The sequence below is a fragment of the Mixophyes fleayi genome, chromosome 10, assembly GCF_038048845.1.
Source record: "Mixophyes fleayi isolate aMixFle1 chromosome 10, aMixFle1.hap1, whole genome shotgun sequence".
Classification (NCBI taxonomy): Eukaryota; Metazoa; Chordata; class Amphibia; order Anura; family Limnodynastidae; genus Mixophyes; species Mixophyes fleayi.
In genome coordinates this window covers 20,385,915-20,411,150 of record NC_134411.1, presented here as the reverse complement: position 1 = coordinate 20,411,150, position 25,236 = coordinate 20,385,915, and the positions used below count along the sequence as shown (strand labels likewise).

The 25,236-nt window shown below is 37.8% G+C and overlaps 1 protein-coding gene across 1 annotated transcript in view; it reads left to right on the top strand.

The window, feature by feature from the left end:
* KIF18A (kinesin family member 18A) overlaps positions 1-25,236 on the top strand; it is a 52,079-nt gene that overhangs the window by 11,016 nt on the left and 15,827 nt on the right. The window contains exons 5-11 of the mRNA XM_075188015.1: positions 1,638-1,748; positions 1,965-2,162; positions 16,127-16,303; positions 17,068-17,142; positions 17,808-17,917; positions 21,899-22,061; positions 23,495-23,659. Coding sequence (XP_075044116.1) covers positions 1,638-1,748; positions 1,965-2,162; positions 16,127-16,303; positions 17,068-17,142; positions 17,808-17,917; positions 21,899-22,061; positions 23,495-23,659 — 999 coding nt within the window. The remainder of the gene's footprint in view (positions 1-1,637; positions 1,749-1,964; positions 2,163-16,126; positions 16,304-17,067; positions 17,143-17,807; positions 17,918-21,898; positions 22,062-23,494; positions 23,660-25,236) is intronic.

Here is a 25,236-nt window from a genome sequence, read left to right as displayed (position 1 = left end):
TCCAGCCTATAACATCAGTAATGCTCTACCCAGAGCTTCATCCACAACCAGCCACATATAAGTAAATTATTAGGTCTTTCCGGTACCTTTTTAAAGGACACCTATCCTAAATTATAAGTGTGAATGGTTTGTGTGTGTGTATGAAAATCCCTCTCCCTCCCTACATCATTTGTCAAGCAGCTACTTTTACAATTATTTTCCTTCATATATTTCTCGATTTGTGATTTTCGGGTAGATGTTCTTTATTGATAGTGCAAGTCTCCAGAAGCACGTTCTATAGTTTTACTATTCCCTTCTTAGTTACATTGTGGGGTTTTTAAGTAAAAAAAAAAAAAATGACATTTTTGAAATATATGCCTGCCCAGGATTGACAGTATTTCCTTGTCTAAATTCCTAGAAATTGGACCTAAATATATGTTGGGCTGAGATAGAGAAGGGAAGTGCACTGGCAGGCAGTGGTAGATCCCACTATGCGTTTATCTGTTTAAGCGCTAATTTTGACCTGCCCCTGTTCAGTTGTCATGCCTCCTTGCGTAAATGTAGTCATTGTTTTCAGATAATGCTGTATGTTGGGAGCTCAGACATGTTCACACTGGATAAAGGCTGGCTGTAACCAGCTTGGGAGAGTCTGTAAGTGCTAAAAGATCAGCATTTATACTACACAGTTGAGTAACAAATAGGGGGTATTCAGTTAACAGCAAAGTGTTGCTGGAGCCTTGTGTGCTGTGCTCCTGCTCATACATCTGGTTATTATGGTAGAGGAATCCAAACAGAAAATTATTGCATTACGCAGGGCTCTGGCAGCCCTTTGCTTAGAATTGCTTTCACTCCCATAGTGTAGAGGATTTATTTCTTGTAATTTTTTTTTTGCTCGCCAACTACCATTAAAACAAATAAAGCAAATAGTAATTTTCATTCTAATGTCTGCCACAAAACGAGCGCTGTTATCCAATCATATTTATACAGATTGTTATCTGAGATGATTGCCATCTCTCTGTATGAGCTCATCTGACTACACTAACGGGCCCCAATGTTGTCCAAGATTCTGCTCCACCTGAGTGCTAATCTACTGGGTCTCGTCCACTTAGATAAACTATGTGTTTAGCCAAATTGGATTGTGACTCTGCTGTTGGTATGCACTTAAGCGGAAGAAGTCCAGTTTTAAAAGAGAGAAAAGTTTCCATTTGACATGAATATATGTCAAAGATTGGGTGTTAATTAGCTGAATAACTAATATGGAATGCCTGAATAGTTTATACTATAAGGTGTTGTCCATTTTTTTTTACATCACCTGCCTGTGTAAGGGTATAGTGACACTTTAAATACAAAGCTAATTAGCTGGAGATCATTTGGCATATTTATTTTACTGTTTACCATTATCTGATTACAGTTTACAATCCCTTAACTTAATAAATAAATTGTTTGATATTGTAGAGCATTTTTTAATTTTTTGCTTGCTTTCTATAGTCTGTTTAAATCTTAGTGGGAAAACCAGGTGGCTCTTAATTTTGTTAGATGTGATTTAGTAGTTTTGTACGTCTTGACTTAATTGCATTGTTGGTTTTCGAATTGGTAAAAAGAAAAGTGATTTTTGTTCCTTGCATCAAAGATTTTTTTTTTTCTTTAAACATCTGCAGCCAAAATCAGCTGATGAGATCCTCCAATTGCTTGACTATGGCAATAAGAATAGAACGCAGCATCCCACCGATGTCAATGCAACTTCCTCACGATCGCATGCTGTATTTCAGGTAAATTAATGAATGTATTGCTTTTAGCGCTAAATGGTGCACATTGCAAAATTCAGTTGCAAGACAATAAAACGTTTATTTTCTTTTAATGCCTTCACCATGTAGCCCTAACACTTCTTAATACTTAGCAGTTAATGCCATGATTTTCTGCCGGCTCGTGATTATAAACATTATTGCTAGCAATGCTTTTTTTTTTTTTTTTTTTTTTTTAACTAGATATACTTAAGGCAGCAGGATAAAAGTGCCAGTATTGATCAAAACGTTCGGATTGCCAAGATGAGCCTTATTGATCTGGCTGGTTCGGAACGGGCAAGTGCCACAAATGCCAAGGGTGCGCGCTTACGAGAAGGCACAAACATCAACCGCTCGTTATTGGCTCTTGGAAACGTCATCAATGCTCTGGCGGATCCAAAGGTAAGTTATGGTTAGTAGTCGGTGTCACAGCTAGGTCTCTGGTTTATTCATGTTTGGGAACATTTAAGTAACCCTTGTTTACTTCCAGGAAAGCTCTTGATTACACACTAAGTTCTAAGGCTTCAAGTAAATCTGTCCACCAGAGTTTGGCAATAGATATTTGTATCTTAATGGCTGAACCATTTTTATTACAGGTCTGATCACATAACAAGTGTCCTCTTGCTTTTCTTGGGATAATGGTAGCGATAGAGGCTGGACCTAAGGGGCCATTATAATGGCTGTAAGGATAAAATAAGTAAATGACTATTGATGATTTCATCATTTGTTATGTATTTTTGTTTATTTATGTAAAGGACTGTGTATTCAATTGTAAATGTTATTTACTGAATATAACGTGTGTATGTCAAAGCACAAAAGATTTTTAGGCAATGAAAGAGCAGTTGGAGCTTGCTGTAGATTGTACAGGTAAAACAAATCAGGGGGCTATGATGTACAATTCAGTTGCATTTAAAGGATTCTACCATCATAATTGTATGACTTAAACTTTGTTTAAATAGCATCTGCTACACTGGATATCACCATATAGCACAATGCAAATACACTTCATGTGTGGTATAAAAATAGAACTTACTCCAAAGCACTGTATTTTATTTGATATTTTATGTATGTTTTATGGCGTTCACATCCTTTTATTTTAGGATGAGCTACCTTTCAAAACTGTGCTGAGCAGTGCGGTGGTGCAAACAAATTTTTGCAAATTGGGTCTATTATTACATTTGATCTAATATTTGTGTGTGAGAGATATATATATATATATATATATATATATATATATATATATATATATATATATATATATATATATATATATTCTCTATCGAAGGTTTCATGCAGATGCTGTGTGTGTTTTCTGTGTGTATAATGTTTTAGATGTAGAAACCATTAATATATTGTCTGTATACTTTTAGGCCTGTGTTTTGGTGCCTTTTGGTTGACATTCCTGTATTTGATTTCTTCTGAATTTTTATGTGTGTAGTATACCAAATGTATATCTTCTACTAAGTGAAAAGTGCAGTAAGTTCTCCTTTTGTGTTAAACAGAAATATTCATACAGGCATCTATGGGGCTTATTTACTTAAGAAAAACTTACTCTGAAAATACTACTATAAAGTTAACATTGTTTTCACAGGCTCTAAACATCAGTTAATGTAATATCCACATACTTTGCACTCTGAGACTAAGTAGTTATTGACATTGAAAGAGGCATGAAATTGCTAAAATGTTGTTTCGTGACCGCGTTCCTTTTACTGATTTCACAATGTATAACTAAAGGAACGCATTCTCGTTTTTGTTCTTGTTAGACATATGACATTAAAAAATAATCTTTAACCCCAAAATAATACATTTCACTTATGCTTTGTATCAGTACTACTATTTTCAAAATCAACTTTTTATTAAATAAACCATGAAATATGTCTTGTGAATGAACACACGAATAGTTGAAAATGTTCATCACGCCTAGTTTTCCAATGTTCTATAATCCTCTGTTGTCTATAGTCTGTGGTCATAAATGCATAGGTTACAATGATATTCAGGCAACAACTGTTCTCAAGGCCAGGAATACATGTGACAATGTAATTTCGCTATCCTTTTGCATTCTCGATTTGTGCGTATCTAGAGGGAAATAGAAATGAGACTTACTGCTGTCACACAATTTAGTTACTTCCACTCATGAGGTGTCCATATACTTCTCTTTGCCTGTCAATAAATGTCTCTACCAAAGTCATCACACCCTCCCCTCCCTTCTCACCCATAGCTCTCGCTCTTGTACTTACCCGGGAAAGAGCTTTGCTTGTCAATCTTCAATGACTGTCTGACAATACCAGCATTGTGGAAAGAAATTGAAAGTGCTTGGTCTTTAATAACGTAAGACAATGCACGTGACCGATGTAGAAAACACATGAGTGCTCTTTTTCCTACGTTTTGTTTTCTAGTCTTAAAAATGTAATAAAAATGAAAAAAAATAATGCACCGAACTTCAGAGAGAAGTTTGCGATTAATTTAATGTTGTGTTTTTGTTTTGTTTACTAGCGTCTAAAACACCAATGAATATAATAACACTAGCAGTAATGTCTGCCACTAGAAGCCCTACATACATGGTTTTTTGCATGGCTGAAGACGACCTGTGGACTGATGGACTGTTGCTTGGGGTCCAGCATTCAGACTCTGTGATGGGCCACACAACATACTGCAGTGCTGGGATTTCCTACACTCCCATGGGCAGAGTGTTGTTAATGTTCGATATGCTTCCTCTCTTGAAAAAAACGGGCAGAAGTAAGGAGAGTTGGGCAAATATTTATAATTTCTCTTTTGTGGTATTGTTTTAATGTCCTATCGCAAGCACAGTTCCTTCACATTCTATGTAGCAGCTGGACACACTTGTTTCCAAATCTGGGAGAGCTAGCGCTCAGGCAAAGCAACTGAATGACACAGGACATCATTAGTATGAATGGAAGATACACCGTTCATCCTGATCCACATCTGATTGGGGTTGGCAAATATCGCTGGACTCACTCCTGTGGACCCATATTTTTTTATTTTATTTTTTCCTTTCAATCTGAATTTCTACTTTTAGGTAGAATTGTGCTTTAGTTTTTGGCAGCATACTCAAGTTTGTGGGAAGACCTCACTATCCAATCAGCAGTCTAAGGTGTACATACACACTGCAACCAATAAGCTCATTTTAAACTTTGACTGCAGTACTTGGTGTGTAGGTCCATAAAAGATTGCCAGCCCCAATCAGATGTGGATCAGGATGGACGGTGTATCTTCCATCCATACTAATGATGTCTTGTGTCATTAAGTTGTTTTGCCTGAGCGCTAGTTCTCCCAGATTTGGAACAAGTGTGTGTCCAGCTGCTACATAGAATGTGAATGAACTGTGCTTGCGATATGACAATAAAATAATACCACAAAAGAGAAATTATTATTGCGACAGAACTTCATATTACCCCGTTGGACTGCTGCACGTGGTTTGCCAGCATTGGTTTAGTGATTATCATGTGGTGCAATGTAATCCATAAAATATCTACTACTAATAATGTCAAACATGTATCTAAAAGTTTCCATATGGCCTTAAGATGTTTGACATTGTATTTACATCTTCTGTGCAGCTGAAGGCAAGATATAGTTCTATTCATCAGACGTAACATACAAAACTTAATTAAGAGGCCGACTGCAGTGTCATGCTATGGGTTTAGTGACAGGTATGTTCTAGATAGTTCTGTTGGGGAATTGGCATGTTGATTTCAGTAACCTAGTGAAAGCTATATTTTATAAGAGCAGCCAGTGCTCACATTGATCACCTGATGAAACATGCTGAACATAGCGTGTCCTTAGTTCGTGGAGATTACTCCGGTACAGTCTCTACTTGTATCTTAGGTCCTTCTTTTGAGGTGGAGTCTCTTCCAGGTTTTGGATCCCAGTACAGGTGTGCATCCTCTGCCCTAAATGAAATCTTGTGTAAGCCAACAGCAGATAGTATTGAAGGTGACACTGCGGAGCAACTGGGGGAAGCTGTTTTTACTTGCTCTACCTTCTACCTTTAATAAACGCTAGACTTGGTAGCTTGTCATTCCTAGTGTGATGGTTACAACTGCATGTTTCTGCAGCTAGCCAATCCCCCTGTTTCAGAGGCATATAGGAGAGCTAAGCTCTTGGTGGGCAATTTGTAAGCTTTTCAGATAGACATTATTGATATTTTCTGTAATATTACACTTTCAACTTTTGTGATTCATTGAGTAAAAAATAATCAATATTTGTTTTTGTTGTGATTAAGAAATACAAAATAAGACAGACTTGTTTTAAAGGTACAAGCTGTATATGTGTTTATGCCTGTTCTCTGTAGCGATATTTGCTGAGAGATTCTTTGTTTATAAAAATCAGGGAAGTGTTTGAAGATAGTTTTATCATTGTAATCTTGTTGTTGTTTTTCTTTTCTGTTTGTTTTTTTTAAAAAACAAAATATTTAATTTTTACAAGCCAACATATAAAATACATACCATACTATATATGTTATTGACAGAGTAAATTTACAATAAAGAAGGAAATAAACATTGAAGAAGGTCTGATTTGTTACAAGAAAGTATGTATATTATATTTGGAATGATAAAGTAATGTTGAGGAACGAATGCAGCGATATTCAGGAATGCGGAAGGGTATGTAGGTAATATGTATACCTGGGGGGATGTATAAGTCACCAAATCTGATATTAATTGGGAGTTACAGCAGCAAGAGAATGTTAAACGGTTGTTAGAGGAGGTTCGGCTTCATAATGATTTGTCCAGAGAGACCATGTGTTTTGGAAACTAACTGGAGTATCCTTAAGAAAAGCCGATATGTTTTCCATTTGATAAACTGACCAAATTGTATTGATAGTGTCGGGGAGTGTATGGGGGGTGTTTTATCAAGACGCAGCTATTAATCATTTAGTTGTGTTTAAGATATGCTTGATAAGTTTTTGTATATGCCGAGTGGCCTCTGGGAGCGGTCTAGGAAGAAGAGAATATAGCAGGGAGTCAGGCATTTTAATCTGAGTAATAGAATCAATAAGGGTATGAATTTGTCGCCAATAGGATTTTATTTTTGGACAACTCCACCAAACGTGCAGCAGGGTACCACGTAATCCAGATCCTCTCCAACATCGATCTGTGACATTAGGAAATATAGTATGTAGACTGAAGGGGACTAAATACCATCTATAGTAAAGTTTGAAGGAATTTTTCTTTATTCTAACTGAAATTGATAAAAAAAAAATTTTTAAAAATAAATATCCAGGGTTCTTGTGCGCTGGATGATACTTATGAACAACGCTCTCAGAAAACTGTATATTTAATTAACAATTTTAATGGATGCAAAAATGCGTTAAAAAGGTTAAAATACGTGAAAAATACCTTCTCTGGTAAAATACAGGTAAATGATCCTATATTTGACAGTGATGTTCTCCTACTTGCTCAGGTGGATCTGAATGAAATATAAAACAGGAATGAATGATGTACAAACTTACGATATAACTCAAGTGCTTGGGACCGGTAATAATACTAACACACTTATGCAGTGGTGTATATATCCCTTGTCCACTAGTGTAGTCGGGGTATTGTCTGTCCGCTTTGCATAATAGTCTGCAGTGTAAATATATAATTAATACAAGGATTATCTGTGCTACTAATCTGTGCTGCATCAGCAAGGATCAATAGTGTACTGAGTACCTTCAAGCCTGCTGAGTGGTATATATGCGAATATCCTTGGATTTGTAAGAATTGAGAAAGCCCCGATCCTGTGTCTGGATCCAGACAGCAAAGCCGCACAACTATAATTAAACAGCCATAGTTTTGTGCTTCTTGTCTCAAAATATTTAGGGTTTGGGAGCTTGGTTCTGTTATCTTTCCTTCAGCATGTAACATTACTGTGATAACTGCCACTAAGCAAGGATAAACCCTGGGCCCTCAGAACTCCTTTTAAAACTCTATGCAGATTGACTGTCCCTAGACTTGCCTTTAAATATGTTTCTATTCCCCTCTACGTGATATAATAATTCTGGAAGGAGGTCAGATACACTTCAGCCAGGAAGATCTGGCTCCTTTCCATCAAACGTGTGCATCAATAACCACTTGCCTGGGTGGGCTGCTAATAGAAGTGAGTATGCACAGAGTGACAAATGCCCATGTGAAAATAAAATCCCGAATAGTATTCTTTGTTTACATGTAGGATTAACCCAACTTCTAGTCTCCTTACTCCGCCCCCTCCATTTCTTCCATATTATCTCAAGCCAAAATGCTGCTGTGTGCTTAGTGTGTGTATCCCTCTCCCATAGTGCTTAATGAGCTGTGCGGTTGAATGCTGGAGGGGACTCCCTCTTACTGCACTGTGAGAGCTCTGCGCTCTCTGTTCTCATCGGCTATGAGGTGAAACCAGATTAGAGCGAGGAGAAATTCTATAAAAAATAAACTTCCCCTTTAAAGAAAATAAATGATCAAAATGCAGGTTTAGAGTTTGTTTTGTAAAATCTAGTTGCAGTTTCATTTATTAGAAAAAAAAACACCCTTTTACATTATACATTATTTCGTTATTTTACTCCTATTTATTTTAGTGTGGTTTTATAAGCTTTAATTGTCACATTACTGGTTGTCACGGCTATCAATAAATGGGTTTAGATGCTTTCCACAGATTGCAACAGACTAAAGAGTAGAATCCAAACAAAACAATAATACAATTTTGTCATATTTTTATAATCTGCCAAATTTTGATATTTGCTAATTCTTTGTAATGTTCACAACAAACTTAATTTGATAGTTCTTGTTTAGCACAGCTTGGAGACACCGTCATTTTACTGGCAATCGGATGATGTCATACGTGTATTGGCTATTTGTAACAGACGCCTGTATGGTGTGCCAATCACTGTATGTTAGCGGTTATCCCCATCATTTTTCTGTTAGGACTCTCCCAGGACCCCTCTGAATAGCATTTTCCTCCCTGCTTTCCATGGCTTCCAATAAACTACAAATATTTCATGTTTCTGTCTACAGGCCACTGTTTTACGCACTTATACGCAGTAATAATCTTTTACAACTTGCTTACTTAACATTAAGTTCACGTTTAATAGTTTGTGGGCTGTAAACCCAAATGGCATATTCTAGTTTGAGTAAATCTGTATTGGCATATATGTGTGTGGACACATTTAACAAGTTAATGGCGATAAATGTAAGAATTTACTGCTGCTTCTTTATGCCTCCAGCTAAAACTAGAGAAAAAACTGAAGCTCTGCCAGGTAACATTATTATATTAAGTGTTCTACAATTAGACACAATGGACCTTTGCAGTGCAATGTCCGTAGAAAACATATGCTGTTGTTGCAGTATCTGTCTTTGGGAAAGGGAAATAATTTGAAATCTCGCAAGATCGCCAAACCCCCCTTGGAAATATATTGTTCAAACTCTAATCTGTTAAACTGCTTTTTTTTTCTTGCAAATTCATGCAATCTGTAGGGATATCCATTGATGGTAAGTGCAGTTCATGCAGAAAGCTCATTGAAATGAATGGTAAAAGTTCTGGAAATAGAAACCAACAGCTTGGGCTGGAGACCCCCTATTACAACGACGCCACAAATGTGGAGTCCACCTGCTATAGTGACAACCAACCTCAGACTGGTGTCGCTAGAGCTGCATGTCCCATGCCTTTCCCCTGACATTAACAGCTCTGAGAAGATTGAGCACCTTGTGTTCAGTAAAGTAGCCAGTGGTCCCTCAGACCCTGTCCATTATTCCCAACGGGTAAAAATAAGTAAACGCTTACATTTGTCTTTTATCTGTCATAGTCCAAAAGGTAAAAAAACAAGCTAAGTAATAAAGTTAAAAATACGCAGACACTTATGCTGCCCGCAGCTAAGTAATCAAAGCAGAGAGTCGCCAGGACTTACCCTTCATTGGCTCTCTTCACATACAGCCAGCAGTAGTCACCCACCATACAAATGTACCAACATTCTTCTGTCTAGCCCGATGCAGGGTGACCCTACGCTTCATGTGTGATACAGTCCTTACCAGTGAATGCTGTTTGCCGCTAGGGCTGATGGGAAGAATGTGGGTGATATGATGGTGTTTTTTTGTTTGTTGTGAATGGATGAAGGATCTTTTTACCCCCACCCATCTTGCTGGTTCTGAAGCAGGCCTGTCCAACCTGCGGCCCTCCAGATGTTGTGAAACTACAAGCCCCAGCATGCTTTGCTGGTAGACAACCAGTTGATAGCTGGAAGGGCATGCTGGGACTTGTAGTTTCACAACATCTGGAGGGCCGCAGGTTGGACTAGAGCAGTGTTTCTCAACTCCAGTCCTCAGCAGTACATGTTTTCCATATCTCCTTGCTGGAGCACAGGTGTATTCATTACTGACTGACACAGTGTAGCAGGTGGTATAATTATTTCACTGGTCACCTGGCAATCCTGCACTGTTAGTGAGGACTGGAGTTGAGAAACATTGATCTAGAGTGTGTGTAAATTTTGTTAAGGGCTTTCCACAGCAATTTACTAACTTGATCCTACTACATGTCCCTGTTCTATCCTTAGCAGTGAGAAGTCTGTGATTGCAATGTCTGTTATTTGTAAATGACCATTTTTTTTAGTAATCCAATGTTATAGATTTTAAGGAAAGTAGATGAGGCATAAACACAACATAAACTGCTTTTCCATCCACTTACACACACCTGTTTTTGTATGGACTAAATTTAGTGTAGGTGCCAAGGATCCCTACCTTTGTCAAGACTGTTACATTGTGTAACAAATCTCTGCTACATGTAAAACTGTAAATTCACCTATTGACTTTGTAAGATCCTCTGTGGCAGCTGGGACTCTTGCGCTGGCTTCAGGGTAATATGATGCAATATTTCTGCCATAGTGCGGTCTTAATTCAACCACTGACATTATTCTACAAAACTAAACAATATGTCAGGGATGCTTTGTCCCTTGAACATGTTCCTTTCCTAATAGCTAGTAATTGAAATACGTTTTCAATAAAGCCTAAAACCCCCAACTTGTTTACATGATATAATAAGTCCAATATGGGCAGGTTTTCTGTCGTTGCACAGATCTATGTGCTGCTTGTGGGTAACTACAGTATTCCATGTTCAATTGTTTTTGCAATGAAGACACAGATTTTCCAAAGCACTGAGCATGTAAAAATAAGCCTATTATTTCAGTCTAGGTTTGTTTATATGGCTGCACTTGCAGTATGTTTGTGTAGCTGTAATAATTCAATTCTCAAGGTTTTTTCCTTACAGTTTGTTATAGTCCTATTATCACTTGTATATTTTAGAACATTTAAACATTACTTGATTTTAAATGTTGAGATTGGAAATGCAATCTGAAAACTAATGGAATATAGGCAGAAATACTCTGCTTCACATAGTGTAATTATGTTACCGCATACAGAAAGTGAAACAGAAACCTAATCGTGTGTGTATGTATATAACATATTTGATTTTAGAATTAATGATGTACATCCTCTACAATTAATAGGTACTAGGCCTGGTGAGTGCCCAATTCCACCCCCAGGTTGGGTTCACCATCTTGGGCATTTATTTAAAACGGGATGTTAATGTGTACATGATTGACATACCTCTAATACCGCTTTCATACTGCCGCCCCGGCAATATCCCGGGTTTTTCAAGCCGGGTTTTTGCGGGGGCTCGGAGCGTCCCAACTCAGAAACACCATTCATACTGCACCTCGGACCCGGGAATTTCCCGGGTTGACCCCATTCATACTGCACAAGTCTGTGCCCTGGCAATTTGTGGGAGTCATCACCAGAGCAGTTTTCATTGGCTGAAAAATGGTGGTCATTGAAAGGTGACTGTTTGTTTTTTTGACATTCAGCAGCTCACGCACCTCTTCCTCCATCCAGTGTGTCATAATTTCTGTTAATACACACTTTTTCAGTGAAATAAAAGCAATTTTCTCCAACAAACGCCGATTCTGCTTCAGCTTGATCTGCACTCCACCATTTCTCCTAAACTCCTTCTCGAATCTTCCACAGGCTCCCATCGATGACCTCATCCTCCAGAGACAGGCAGACAGCCAATCAGCTTGTTTTCTGTGCAACCTGGGTTGAAAAACCCGGGTTGCATCATTCATAGTGCAGGCAACCCGGGTCCGACCTGGGAATTACCCCTCGATATATCCCGGGTTGAAGACCCGGATTTTTGAGCTCGCCCCGGCAAAAACCCGGGGTTTTGGTGCAGTATGAATGGGGTATAAGTCTGTGACCTACTATGAAATGTTACATCTTTGGGGGGGCTGAAAGGCGTGGCAGAGATCTATTTTCATTCTTTAGTGCAGAGTTTGGTGTGTAGTGGTATATTACAACCATTGAGTGGAATTCTTTTCAGTGGCCAACTTTTATAAGCTTCATTTCTAGGTTTGCATAACTTAAAACTGTCAGTTGCTGTGCCAGCTATTTTCTGGCATAAGAAGTAGAACATATGGTTGTTTCTTTTTTTTTTGTACTTCTGTTCTCCTGAGTAGGGGACGGACTTATGTATGTGCTGCTTTTAGTCTCCAGAACAAAACAGGGTTTGTTTTTCTTTTGCAGCAAATGGTTTGTTTCTTATTTGTTTTTAAAATGTAGTGTGCGTGTGTGTGTTGGTCTGCAGCTAGCTTGTCGAGCAATAAAGTCACTGAAGCTGGTTGATGATATCATCATGTGGTGGTTGTTTGCTTATAAAAAATAGAATACCAGGGTATTGTCAGATATTAATTGACAACCAATCTCCATTAAATTGGCCATGTCTTTAAAACTCTTTTATTTTTATTTGCTCAAATTAACTAAAATGTGTGGGTGACACTTTTTGAAATGGTTATGTAAGATGTAGATGTCTGGACTGTTCGATAATGCGATTGGGTACGGTGGAAAATGTTGAATTGGAAGTGGTAGAATTGAAGTTGTTTGACGTGTGTGTGTGTGTATACTAATCCTGCGTCAAAATGATACAATGTTATAATGTGTGAAGAGATTATTCTCCAATTTAAAAACTAAGGGCTTTTTTTGTTAAAAAAAAAATGAATAAAAAAAAATGTTAATTCAATGTCTGTGCCATAATCCAAAATGTAAGATTTGTTATAAAACGTGGTGTTGCCTCTATGGCTAGACTTCAGTTGTTGTCCTATAAGGAAAAACACTCAAGCAGCAGTTTGTTAGACTGTAGCAACTTGCTGTATATTTTATTATCTCATGTTATTTTCATGCACTTCAGAGTCAGGGATTTGGGGGGAAGGGTTTAAGTGCTTGCCTTCAGATTTGGATGAGCAGCCTCGGATGAAGACATGAAGGGGATGAGTGAAAGGACCAATCGGGAGCAGCAATTACTTGGTCCTGGACCTTACAACTTACTATGAAGTCAGGAACTGCCTGTTCAGTATTTAGAGCCAGATGTGGGCATAACAGTTTATGATAAAGTTTTTTTTTTTTTTTTGTTTTTTTTCTGTTAAACCATTTTAAAAATGTGAGTATTTTGCTAGGATATATTTTCGATGTATTAGATTAGGCTGTTGGATTGAATATTTGATTCTAAGTGCTGTTTGTTTTCCATAAAGCAAAGAGGACTCAGAGGTCATATGCAGCAACACCTCACTGGTACATACAGCAGACTGTTTATAGTATGGATATGTGCCCCAGAATTCTCTACAGTCACTTGCAAGCATAATAAAGCTCCTATTACATGTGACTGTGGTAGTTTTCTGGCAATGAAGAGCCCGTCTCACTGGAGTTGCATAAGCATATGTAAAATACCTGTTTCATAAGTGATTCACGTATGGTTGATATGCACTGGATGTGTTGGCAAATGCGTTCAGAACACCTGCAAAACAAAGTTTTTCACATTTATTTGAATAGCCCGTTCCCTTCAAATGCATTTATAGTGTGTGCATAACCTATAGAGACCCCATTGAAATAATTGGGAAGGCACCAGAAATAAAAACATACTGTCCCAGCACAGAACTGAATAATAAATTAATAGGAATGACATTAGCTGCTCAGCCTATTACAAACTGTTTCCCACACTAGCTGCAATGTGGTTGCCAGCTGCGATGGGAGTCCTAGGGAACTCCCTGCTTTGATCACACATCAATAGTAATATTTGAATCTCTCTTGACGTGGATTTGGGAGAATAGTGCTTTGCTGCTCCATTTAAATTAATGGCCCATTTCAATAGCCTATTTATTTATAGGGATTTCTTCATGTAGGACACAACCCCATTGAACTGATTGAGCCATTTGCATTAATGGGAAAAATAGAGCCCAACCCCAAGTGTGTGCACAATGTGCTTGATGTACACTTCTATCTCAGTCTGATTTAATTTAATTCCATCAGATTGAGCAATTAAGTTTTACACTGAGGGCCAAATTCCACAGACACCATGAGATTGCCTTGATAGAATACAATCAGAAAGCAATGGAATTTGGCTGAACAGGTGGCTTTTAACTTTATACAAATACCAATTAATTATTATTGGCCAGCCGTTGTGTCACACTATTGGGTCATATCTGGTCCAATCACATTTTGAATGCCTAGGATGGGGCCAAATAATATACAATGGTTGGTCACCAGTTGAACACACAGATTAAATTATGTTTGGGTAGTCTCCTGATAAAAGACATGCATTGGTTCATCTATTGAACAGATAGGCGTTGCTGTAATGGTACAGATTCATTGTCAGATTATCATTTTTAAACATCTACCAATATGAACTGGCAATAAATGTTAAGTTCATAAAGTGGTTTGAGTTTCATTGCTTTGACAACTAAGCCTGGTGCCTCCTGTTGAACAAGTAGGACATGATTGAGAGTGGACGTAGTGTTTTTCTTCACACTGCGCATCCTCAAAGTGAATGTACAACTGCTGCTATTCAGTTCTTCAACTTTTTTGCACTTAAATCCACTTACGCCTGAAGAGACGCGACTGGAGGGAAGGGATATTCTAACATAGGCAATGTACAGTGAGGGAATGTTCGAGCTATTGCGTAAATTATCAGTGTTTTTTTATTTGCAGGTGGCTTATATGACGTTGTACATAGTGAAATAGCGGCTGCTGATGATGACTAACATCCAAACTAGCAGACCACTTGTAATTAGAGGTTTATGAGTGATTTGCAGGCGCTTATGGAGATTTAAATAGTCCCACGCCCGTAGATTAGGGTTTGCAGAGTGTGTTATGGCAAAGATATAAAAAGTAGTTAATCTTTAAATGATGCTTCGTGGCAATTGTTTGTAACCGAATATACGTTTTTGTTTTTTTTTTCTTTGCAAGCTGATGTAATTGTCTGAGGGGTGTCTGTTGTCGAGCACATCTGCTACTCCTTCATTTTTAACTCTGAGTATGAGCTACACGCATACACTTGAGTGCTTCTTTTTTAAACCCAAGTTATGCTTGTGTTCCACTAAATCGGGCCCATGCAGTGTAGCTAGTTATATTTGTCTTGTGTTCATCACAAACCCATTCACATGAGAAAAATTGGAGCATATTGACTTTAAGTTTAGGTTATAGAAACCTCACGGCAACAAATTCTGCTGAGTGGATTCCCAATAATAATTATACCAAACAGACATCACCATTTGCAATGCACAAGGCCCCTTTTTTTTTTTTTTTTTTTAAACTCCAACATGCTAAATGCATTAGATGTTTGTCATTCATTAGATGAGGACGTCTGTTTACAATTATATTAATACACAACATACTTGTATATCTGGGATAGTTGTGTAAGCTGCAATGTCCTCAATCCCTGGACCTGAGCAGGAAGGTTGCTAGCAGCATTACATATACAGGCACAACTGTTTTTAAAGGTAGTGTATTGTAGGACAAAATAAGACCTATCAATGGAGCACACTGTTTTGATTGCAATACAAATATAATGCAAGCACCTTAATTCACAGGGTCCAACAGGCAAACATTTTAAGAGCTTTTCAATGGGTAAATCAAAGGTACCATATATGCAGTGATTTGTAGATAGGCACACAGCCATATATTTAACAACAATTTGTTAGATAGAATTACGGGCTTAAGGGTTATTTAGTGTTAAAGCAGCATGTAATTGTAATGAAAGTTTAATTTCAGTCAGTAGTTAAACGCTGCGATATTCTTGCATGCCATTGCATACAATGGAATGTTTCCCCAGTAGGTAAATATATATGTGCATTGGTAGATGCTGTAACTGGTAATTACCTCTGTTTGTTTCTTTCTGTCATCTAGAAAAATCGTTATCTATGTTGTTGTTTTTTAAAGACACATTTAGTATTGTATAGAATGTGTAAGAACATATTACATGTTCAGTTCCTTTTATTTACAGCAGGATAATCTAAAACAATGTATACATTTTCAAACTCTACAAATAATTAATTGAAGTCCCTGTTTTGTGTGCCCTTTTAGACGAAGAAGCAGCATATACCTTACCGAAATAGTAAACTTACACGACTACTAAAGGATTCACTGGGGGGGAATTGTCGCACTATCATGATTGCTGCTGTTAGTCCATCATCATTGTCGTACGATGATACATACAATACTCTGAAATATGCAGACCGAGCCAAGCATATCAAATCTGCCGTAAGTAAAACTACTAGTATTGCCTTTCATTCTAAGTGTTGTTTGTTCTAACTTGTAAAGTATGTAATAAAATAAAGTGTCTAGTTCATGTTCAGATAACTGTTTTCCATTATATAATAGTTTAACCTAATTCATCCAAAATATTTTGCAAAGGTTGCACCAGCCTCACTACTGCAGAGAATGGAGCATGTCCCTGGCTTGCCAGAGGCAAAATGCACTGCTGAAGATGGCCAAACTTTTTTAAATATTAAAGTACAAATAAAAATAAATATACACTTTATTGTCAATATAAATATATGGTGATCCGCTGATGCCAACCTATTTTCAGCTGATACTTAATTAAAAGGACATTGCACAGGGGCATAGTGTGATACATTGGATAATAGAAAACCAGAAACACTGTATTATACTGTATGCAAACAGTATCAAGTGGTTGTTAATATATTTGTATTGAGAATAAAGTGTATATTTTATTTGTTCTGTGTTGGCACTTGTAATATTTAAAAGTTTGGCCATCCTCAGCAGTGTTTTTTCTTTGTATTCATAGTAGAGGCTGTGACATTCATTGGTGGTATGCTTAATGCATTGAATTTTTAGACTTTGTTTATAACCGCGTCTGTTTATACCCTCCGCCATTACCCCAGTTAATTACTTAACTGTGCAAATGTTTGCGCTTCTGATCCGTTTCTCGAAAGACCGGTAATGTTACAGAAATATGTTTTAATTATTTAAGGCTAATGCTGTTGTCTTGCTTATATTAACAGGTGAAGAGTAATGTGGTTAGTCTGGACAGTCACATTAGTCAATATGTTAAGATATGTGAACAGCAGAAGAAGGAGGTATGTTCATGTCAACTTTTACTCATATCTGGGAAATTGTGTGTGTCACAAGCCTAATGTTTAGTCAGTTTGTTCATTTTATATTTAAGTGATATATCTAAAACCATCTTTAATAGTTTGCTAAACATTCATGTTACAAGTTAAATACACCTATATGGTAGGTAGTAGAGTGTATCTAACTTATACTTGAAATCCTAAGAAGTTTTGCGGTCTACTGTGTCCTTGTCTTGGAGGCGGGCATACATGCAGACAAGCCCCACCCACTTCCGCGTCACTGTACCACTTTCAGCATGTTTGAAATGTGCATAAGATTTTCGAACATTTTAATCCTGCTGCTCTCAACACAGTCACTCGGGATGGTCATGTCTGTGGCACAAACACATGGTATCCTGCAGAATTTATTGTATCTTAAAACCTGGAGCAATTCCATTTTATCCATGACTTTCTGAAATGCTTGTTTAGAAAGTCAATTTTAAAATGGTAATTGTCCAGTCTCGTCTCTTTTGTAACACACATTTTAATCAATTATAAGTGCTGCCCGTTACTAGACTGACTCAATCTGTGCAGCGCCCTACGCAATTTAGTGTGTATAATGCAGGTACAACACAGCTGACCTAAATGCAAATAAAATCATGTATATCAATATTATTTCTTGTTCATTTTAGATTACAATCTTAAAAGAAAAATTAAAGAGCTACGAGGAGCAAAAATGTACTGGTCAAAGCAGGCCTGATTTATCCCTTGCTACAAGCCAGCAACAAACGGAAATAAAAAGGTAAATATTTTTTGGTCATTTATTTATTTTTTAATTACTTTTAGCCATTTAGTGTGACCCAAAATATCTTCACCAAACTAATCTAGTTATCTAGTATAGCCAAATAACTGTACTTCTGTACCACTGCTGACATAGTTTTAGGGTCCAGGAACACAGGTGGACTTTTTAGTTTTTAATAGTTTTGTTTAGTTTTTACTGATGTGATACATGTGGATAAAAACATACCAACGCCTATAGTTTCTATGCTTTCAGTAGAAGGGGGTTAGAGCCGGGGCTGGATAGATGAACTTTAGAGGCCTGGTTGGGAAGTTTTGAGGTGACCAACATCGCATCTTACATTTACACATTATTACACCGTTATTACAGTGACACAGAATATGTAAATGTTACACAATGGACAACAATATCTTGTCACCCTTAGGAGGGTGGGAGAGAGGGATGTGCTTGGTTTTTGTTTTTACAAACTTCCTAGTGAAAACGGGCATTAAAATGAAGAGCTTTTACCTTGTATAGTCAGAGCCTAGTAATTGCCTTCTAACGATGGTACTCCTAAAAATAATGTAAGCAACTGCAGCGTTTATAAATGTTAGTGTTTGGTACGACATATTGGAGGTAAAGTACATAGTATATACTAGGCTGCAACACAGCTTTGAAACTCATTAATGAACACACCTCAATGCTGTTTTAAACTGAACTGCATACAAACAGAGCAGTCTTGTTCATCTTTAACTGAACAGAAGAGTTCTAAAATATCTTTTCAGTGTATAATTTGTATATTCATGGCCAAAATTTTGGAGAATGACACAAATATAATTTTTTCACAAAATCTGCTGCCTCAGTTTTTATGATGACAATTTGCATATACTCCAAAATGTGAAGAGTGATCAGATGAATTGCAATTAATTTCAAAGTCCCTCTTTGCCATGACAATGAACTTTATCCCAAAAACATTTCCACTACATTTCAGCAGTGCCGCAAAAGGATCAGCTGACATCAGGTCAGTGATTCTCTCGTTAACACAGGTGAGTGTTGACAAGGACAAGGCTGGAGATCACTCTGTCATGCTGATTGAGCTAGATTAACAGACTGGAAGCTTTAAAAGGAGGGTGGTGCTCGAAATCATTGTTCTTCCTCTGTTAGCCATGGTTAGCTGCAAGGAAACACGTGTAGTCATCATTGCTTTGCACAAAAAGGGCTTCATAGGCTGCTAGTAAGATTGCGCCTAAATCAGCCATTTATCGGATAATCAAGAACTTCAAGGAGAAACGTTCAATAGTTGCGAAGAAGGCTTCAAGCGCGCCCAAGAATGTCCAGCAAGCCTCGTCTCCTAAAGTTAATTTAGCTGCGGTATCGCGGCACCACCAGTGCAGAGCTTGTTCAGGAATGGCAGCAGGCAGATGTGAGGGCATCTGCATGCACAGTGAGGCGAAGACTTTTGGAGGATGGCCTGGTGTCAAGAAAGCCAGCGCATAATTCACTTCTCAACAGGAAAAACATCAGGGACAGACTGATATTCTGCAAAAGGTACAGGGATTGGACTGATGAGGACTGGGGTAAAGTCCCTTTCAGATTGTTTGGGGCATCTGGAAAAATGCTTGTACCGAGAAGGAAAGTTGAGCGCTACCATCAGTCCTGTGTCATGCCAACAGTAAAGCATCCTGAGACCATTCATGTGTGGGGTTACTTCTCAGACAAAATTGTGAGTGAGCCCACTCTCTTGGCTAAGAACACAGCCAAGAATAAAGAATGGTACCAAAACATCCTCCAAGAGCAACTTCTCCCAACCATCCAAGAACAGTTTGGTGACTCACAATGCCTTTTCCAGCATGATGGAGCACCTTGCCATAAGGCAAAAGTGATAACTAAGTGGCTCGGGGATCAAAACATTGAAATTTTGGGTCCGTGGCCAGGAAACTCCCCAGACCTTAATCTCGTTGAGAACTTGTGGTCAATCCTTGATAGACTGGTGGACAAACAAAAACCCACAAATTGTGACGAACTACAAGCATTGGTTAGGCAAGAATGGGCGGCCATCAGTCAGTATGTGGCCCAGAAGTTGATTGACAGCATGTCAAGGGGAAATGCAGAGGTCTTTAAAAAGAAAGGTCAACACTGCAAATATTTGCAGTAATTGTCAAAAGCCTTTGACACTTATGAAATGATTGTAATTTTACTTCAGTATACCATAGCAACATCTGACAAAAAGATCTAAAAACAGTGAAGCAGCAAATTTTGTGAAAACCAATACTTGTGTCATTCTCAAAACTTTTGGCCATGACTGTACAAATGCAGAAAGGCCAAGATATAATATACCTGAGGTTTCTCAATCTGCCCTCAAACATTAGTTCAATAGTTTCTAATTGGGACGTTCACAATCTCTCCTTTTCTTTTTTTTTTATTGAAGATAAGCCAGCTGCCAATTTTTATTTTGGTTGATTGTTTCCAGCATAGAGCGTCCTATAATTTGATACACCACAGGGTACTCATCCCAGTGTGTCCTCGGATGCCCAGTGTGTCTTGCAGAGTGACTACAGTTATGAGCCTCATGGTATCGTAGAAGGACTGTTCTTTTGAACACATACTATTGCCATCTTGCTTACTTCAGTTTTTCCCATCAAATAGACTACATAGGTGATAATGAATTCAGCATGTTAATAATGTTCCTCTTTTTGTCAGCTATTGTGATATGTGCACAATAGACATACAAGGCAGACAACAGATACATCTTCTGTATACAGTAGTTGTGATTTGCATTTTTACAGTGAGGTTATTTAGGAATGTCCCTCGCTATCCCATGGAGAGTTCCAAACACAAGAGGCAGGTGTTAATGTTATTATAACTGCATATCCAAGCTATTTTCTCCCAAATATTGAGCCACCTAATTTAAAAGCCTGTTTTCAGGCAGCTTCTAAAAATTAGGTGTATGATTTCTTATTGTGGTGTGTGTGTGTGTGTGTGTGTGTGTGTGTGTCATTAAATACAAATCCACTGTGTTGTTAATGGAAAGTTCTGATTTCTAGCACAGAACACACTTAATACAACCTTTCTGATCCTTGTGTACTGTATTAAAAATGTATCACAACAGCACCACTCTCTGCGTTATAGAGAATGCACTGAGAATTACAGGATCAGTCTGCAACCTGCATGGACATCAGCTGGGTTCTGGGCTGGTCACAGGTGTGCCTGGGCTTCTGCCTCTTTCCTATGAAAATCTAAACAGTCAGTACATAAGTTATGCTTTAAATTTGGTCTGCTCTGTCTGACTACGGATCTCCCCTCGGATCCCCCCTCCCCCCCGCCCAAGAAGGTGGGTTTAAAAAGGAAAAAAAAGAAATGCAAAAGCCTGGAAACTTTGTATGTGTACTATCAGATAAATTTTAAATATATTAAAGCTTTTACTGTTACTGTGTCATTTTTAAATTATTATATAACTAGGGTCATTGTTCATTAGGAGTATAATGATGATTTTTGGAGAGGTTGTACCCTTTTGGATTACTTTATTTATTGACTTGTACAATATATATTTTATCTTGCTGTGCTTTCCAGTCCGTGATCATCAGAGTTTTTACTTTTACTTTGGTGCCTCTAGATACAATATAGGTCAGCTTAGCTCTTTGCATGTAACACAGTTGTATCCAAAGAGCAGTTTTGAGTTGTATCCATATGCAGTGCAAATAATCTAGCCTGATGATATAAAGGCATGGTAGAAAATCAGTGCTAAAAGACAGAGAGTGTTCAGTAAAAGTTACTGGAAAGCTGGAAAGACCCATTTAATGTTTTATCTTCATCAACTAAACAGTGTGGCTGCTCCCACTGGTGTTCACTGACTTAGTACCTATTAAAGTGTCTTGTATATAAACTGAATTAGAGAAAGTGGTGCTTTGTTATACAGTTGTTGTAGATATTTAATGTAACATATAGACCTTCCTCAAGTCTTCCAAATTAGCAATGCAATTGCTAACACATCATTTCTACTTCCAGATGTCAGGAAATTCTCCAGTGCGTGTTTGCAGACAGAGAGAAAATAAGGGCAGAGTACTGCGACCTGGAGATGCGTCTGAAGGAAAACGAGCTGAAGACCATTTACCAGCGTCAGTACCACGAGCAGATTCAGATGCTGTGCACTCTGGAGCAGACGTTAAAGGTGATTCTATCAGAGGAGAATGTCATGAAGTACAATCTGACTCTTCAACCTGCCAAATTATGCAGCTTCTGTAAAATTAAAAATGTCAAAAGGGCTTAAACTAAATGAAATGCGATATGGTTTTAACTTGTAAAGTCTCTTATGTAGTGCAGTGTGGATGACTTAAAGAAAATACATAAAACCTTCCATACGCTTCAAGGATGTGTAGTGTGAATTCAATGAACATGATTATTTACCTTCAGTGGACATATGGTTAGCATCTCTGAACTGCCTTCATTCTTCAAAGTTTAGCTACAGAGCTCAAAATTGGTGAGAGGACCATATGCTGGCATATTTGATTTTGATATATTTTTATGAACATGTTCACCATCTTGAGCACATATTAAAATGTAGACTCATGTTTAAAAGACGTAAAGTAGCAACCTGCCATCTGACAATACAAGGCTGTATTTTTACTGAAGTTCAGCTTGGCAGCTGTTTCCGGTTAATGTGTTTTATAATCCGCTCTTCTACCTGATATGATGTCAGAGTAACTATAGAGACGGCAGCTTCGTGACAGAAAACAGGAAGGGAATTGAATGAGATGCTGAAAGGAATTCCCAGGACATCTGATATTTGATAGTGCTGAGAGATGCTTCCTTACAAGGAATGTGTCCACCCACCACCACCCACCATACACCTTTAATTGCATTGATGATGCCTACTGACAAATTACAAATATCAGCTGGCCAATTCTGCACGCACTGATTTGGATAGGACTTAGTAATGCAGGGATTTTGGCGTTCTTTAGGAGAAGGACCTCGTATATCAGTTCCTTTTGAAATCTATGTCAAAAGCCCAAGCTGCTAACCACTAATTGGACCACACTGTGATTGAGGTCTTAGGGGGGCGATTTAATTGCTGGCGATGTGACGCCCAGATGTTACCTTGTCAGCCATTATGGTAGGAATCTCCACTTAAGTAAAATACTTAATGTTTTTAAGTGTCCTTTTTGTTACAACACCATCTTCTGCATGTCTGTTTCCAGACTTAGAGTCTATGGGGGTAGAACAACCTGGAGCCAATTGGACCATCAGGATGTTCACAGGACATATAGATGGTTCAATTGGCCATTCAGTTCCTGATCATGTGGAAAGCAGTGACTTGTCCACTCATGATTGTGTTGGTGAGGGCAGGACTGCATGTGATAGGTGTCCTAATATGGGCAATTGTAGTAATTGGGAAGCCACAGGCTGGGGTTTTGCTAGTGGATGGAACAGGATCCTCGAACAGCACAAATTAGTAATGTGCAGCTCCTGACAGTGTGGGAAGATTGTGATGTCATGAAGTACAAGTTCATACATTTGAGAATGTCCCTGTTCTAAAACAGAATGTGGTGTTTAAGTAAAACAACTCGCTGTTTGTACTTTATTCTAATGCTGTGTTTGTTGTAGGCCACTTCTAAAAGGGATCACAGGCTAGAGGCGCTGAAAGCTAAGCAAACACTATTACACAAGAAAAAGGAAGAAGAGACCAAATCCTTTAACGCCAACACAAATTGGCTTCACCGTCTGGAAAATGAAATGAAATTGTTGGGTCCAGATAACCAGATTCCAAAGGTGATGTTTCATTTTAAAACTGGTTTCATTGCTCATCACCGATACTATTATTTGAAGTTTTACTTTTGAGTAAAAGAATTGTATAGGTGCATAAGTAAAAGTACATGCTTGGTTTAATTTTTATGTCGTCCTTTCTCTATGTACCTTTTATGTGTACTCTTATTTAAGCCAGGGTATGTACCAGACATGGAGCTCCAGTTGAGCAGGTACACCAAATGTTATTTTAAGAATGTAGTAAGGCATGCAAGGTGGAGGTGCAAGTGGGTAACAGCAGGACTTAAGCTTTGGGTAATTAAGTAATGTGTTGTGCTATTACTAGGATACATTGCACAACACTGTATGTGAGATGAGGGTGGCACCCAAATCTCAGAGAGGTGAACTCTTGGGACTGTCTAGAAGTACCATCCACGGCGTCTTTGTGCTTACACAGACCAGGCAGGATGTAGTAACATGATGACTTGCCCTGTAGTAGTATCGTATATGCCAGGAACAAACTATAATCGCAGTGGATCAGTTGTGGTGGATTATCTCTTTACCTTGTTGTGGAGTCTTCTTGTAGGCAATAGTAGATTATTGTATTAAAGCCGTAAGGGTAAAATATATTCATTTATTGCTACTAAAATTAAAAAAGTGGTTAGTATTCGCATAGTTTTGGGCTGCCCTTAAGGAGTTTAGAAGATGCAAGTAAAACAAAGAAAGTTTGAATGAATTTATAGAGAATGCAAAGCTTTCCTTATTGTAAGCAATCCTTAAATCAGTTTTCATCAAATTTAATATATATATATATATATATATATATACACACACACACACACACACACACACACACACACACACACACACACACACACACACACACACACACACACTCTCTCTTGTGGAATATTGTGGTGGTGCCTGTGATCATATCCAATATTGTTCAATGTAGTTAAGCACAGGAAAAAGTGGGGTCATGGAGGTATTATAGATAGAGATAGATAGCTATATATATGTATGTGTGTATATATGTGTGTGTGTATATATATATAATATATATATATATATATATATATATATATATATATATATATATTGGAGCCTATTGATTCCCTGTGATCTAGTGATTCATAACTCTGTGACCTGTTTCTAGTGAATTGATAGCAAATATCTAAATCCACAGGTACACTTTAAAGAATCTTAATTAAATTATTTTTATTTAAATGCACTCCTTCCACTCTGGCAATGCAAGGCTTCAGTAAGAGGCCATACTGGGAATACAGCACTCCTTAGTTTGTGCATCACTAATACACAGCACCACAGAAGTGGGGATGAGTATTTGGGTTGACTGCTGAAATTTGGGTGGTAGTCTTTTTTAATTCGGGTAAGAATTAATTTACAAATTGTTCGTCTATGTTGTCATCTCACCTAGGTGTTTTGTAGGAGTTTTATCTAGTACAACAACCTGCAGACCCTCTATGGTTAAAAATAAATATTCATTTTATGCATACTTTATCGCTTCTAAAATGTTTAATAACTCTCTTTTCTTTGTCTTCCTAACGTCTAATGTGAGCAGAGAAAATATATATACAAGCTTCAAT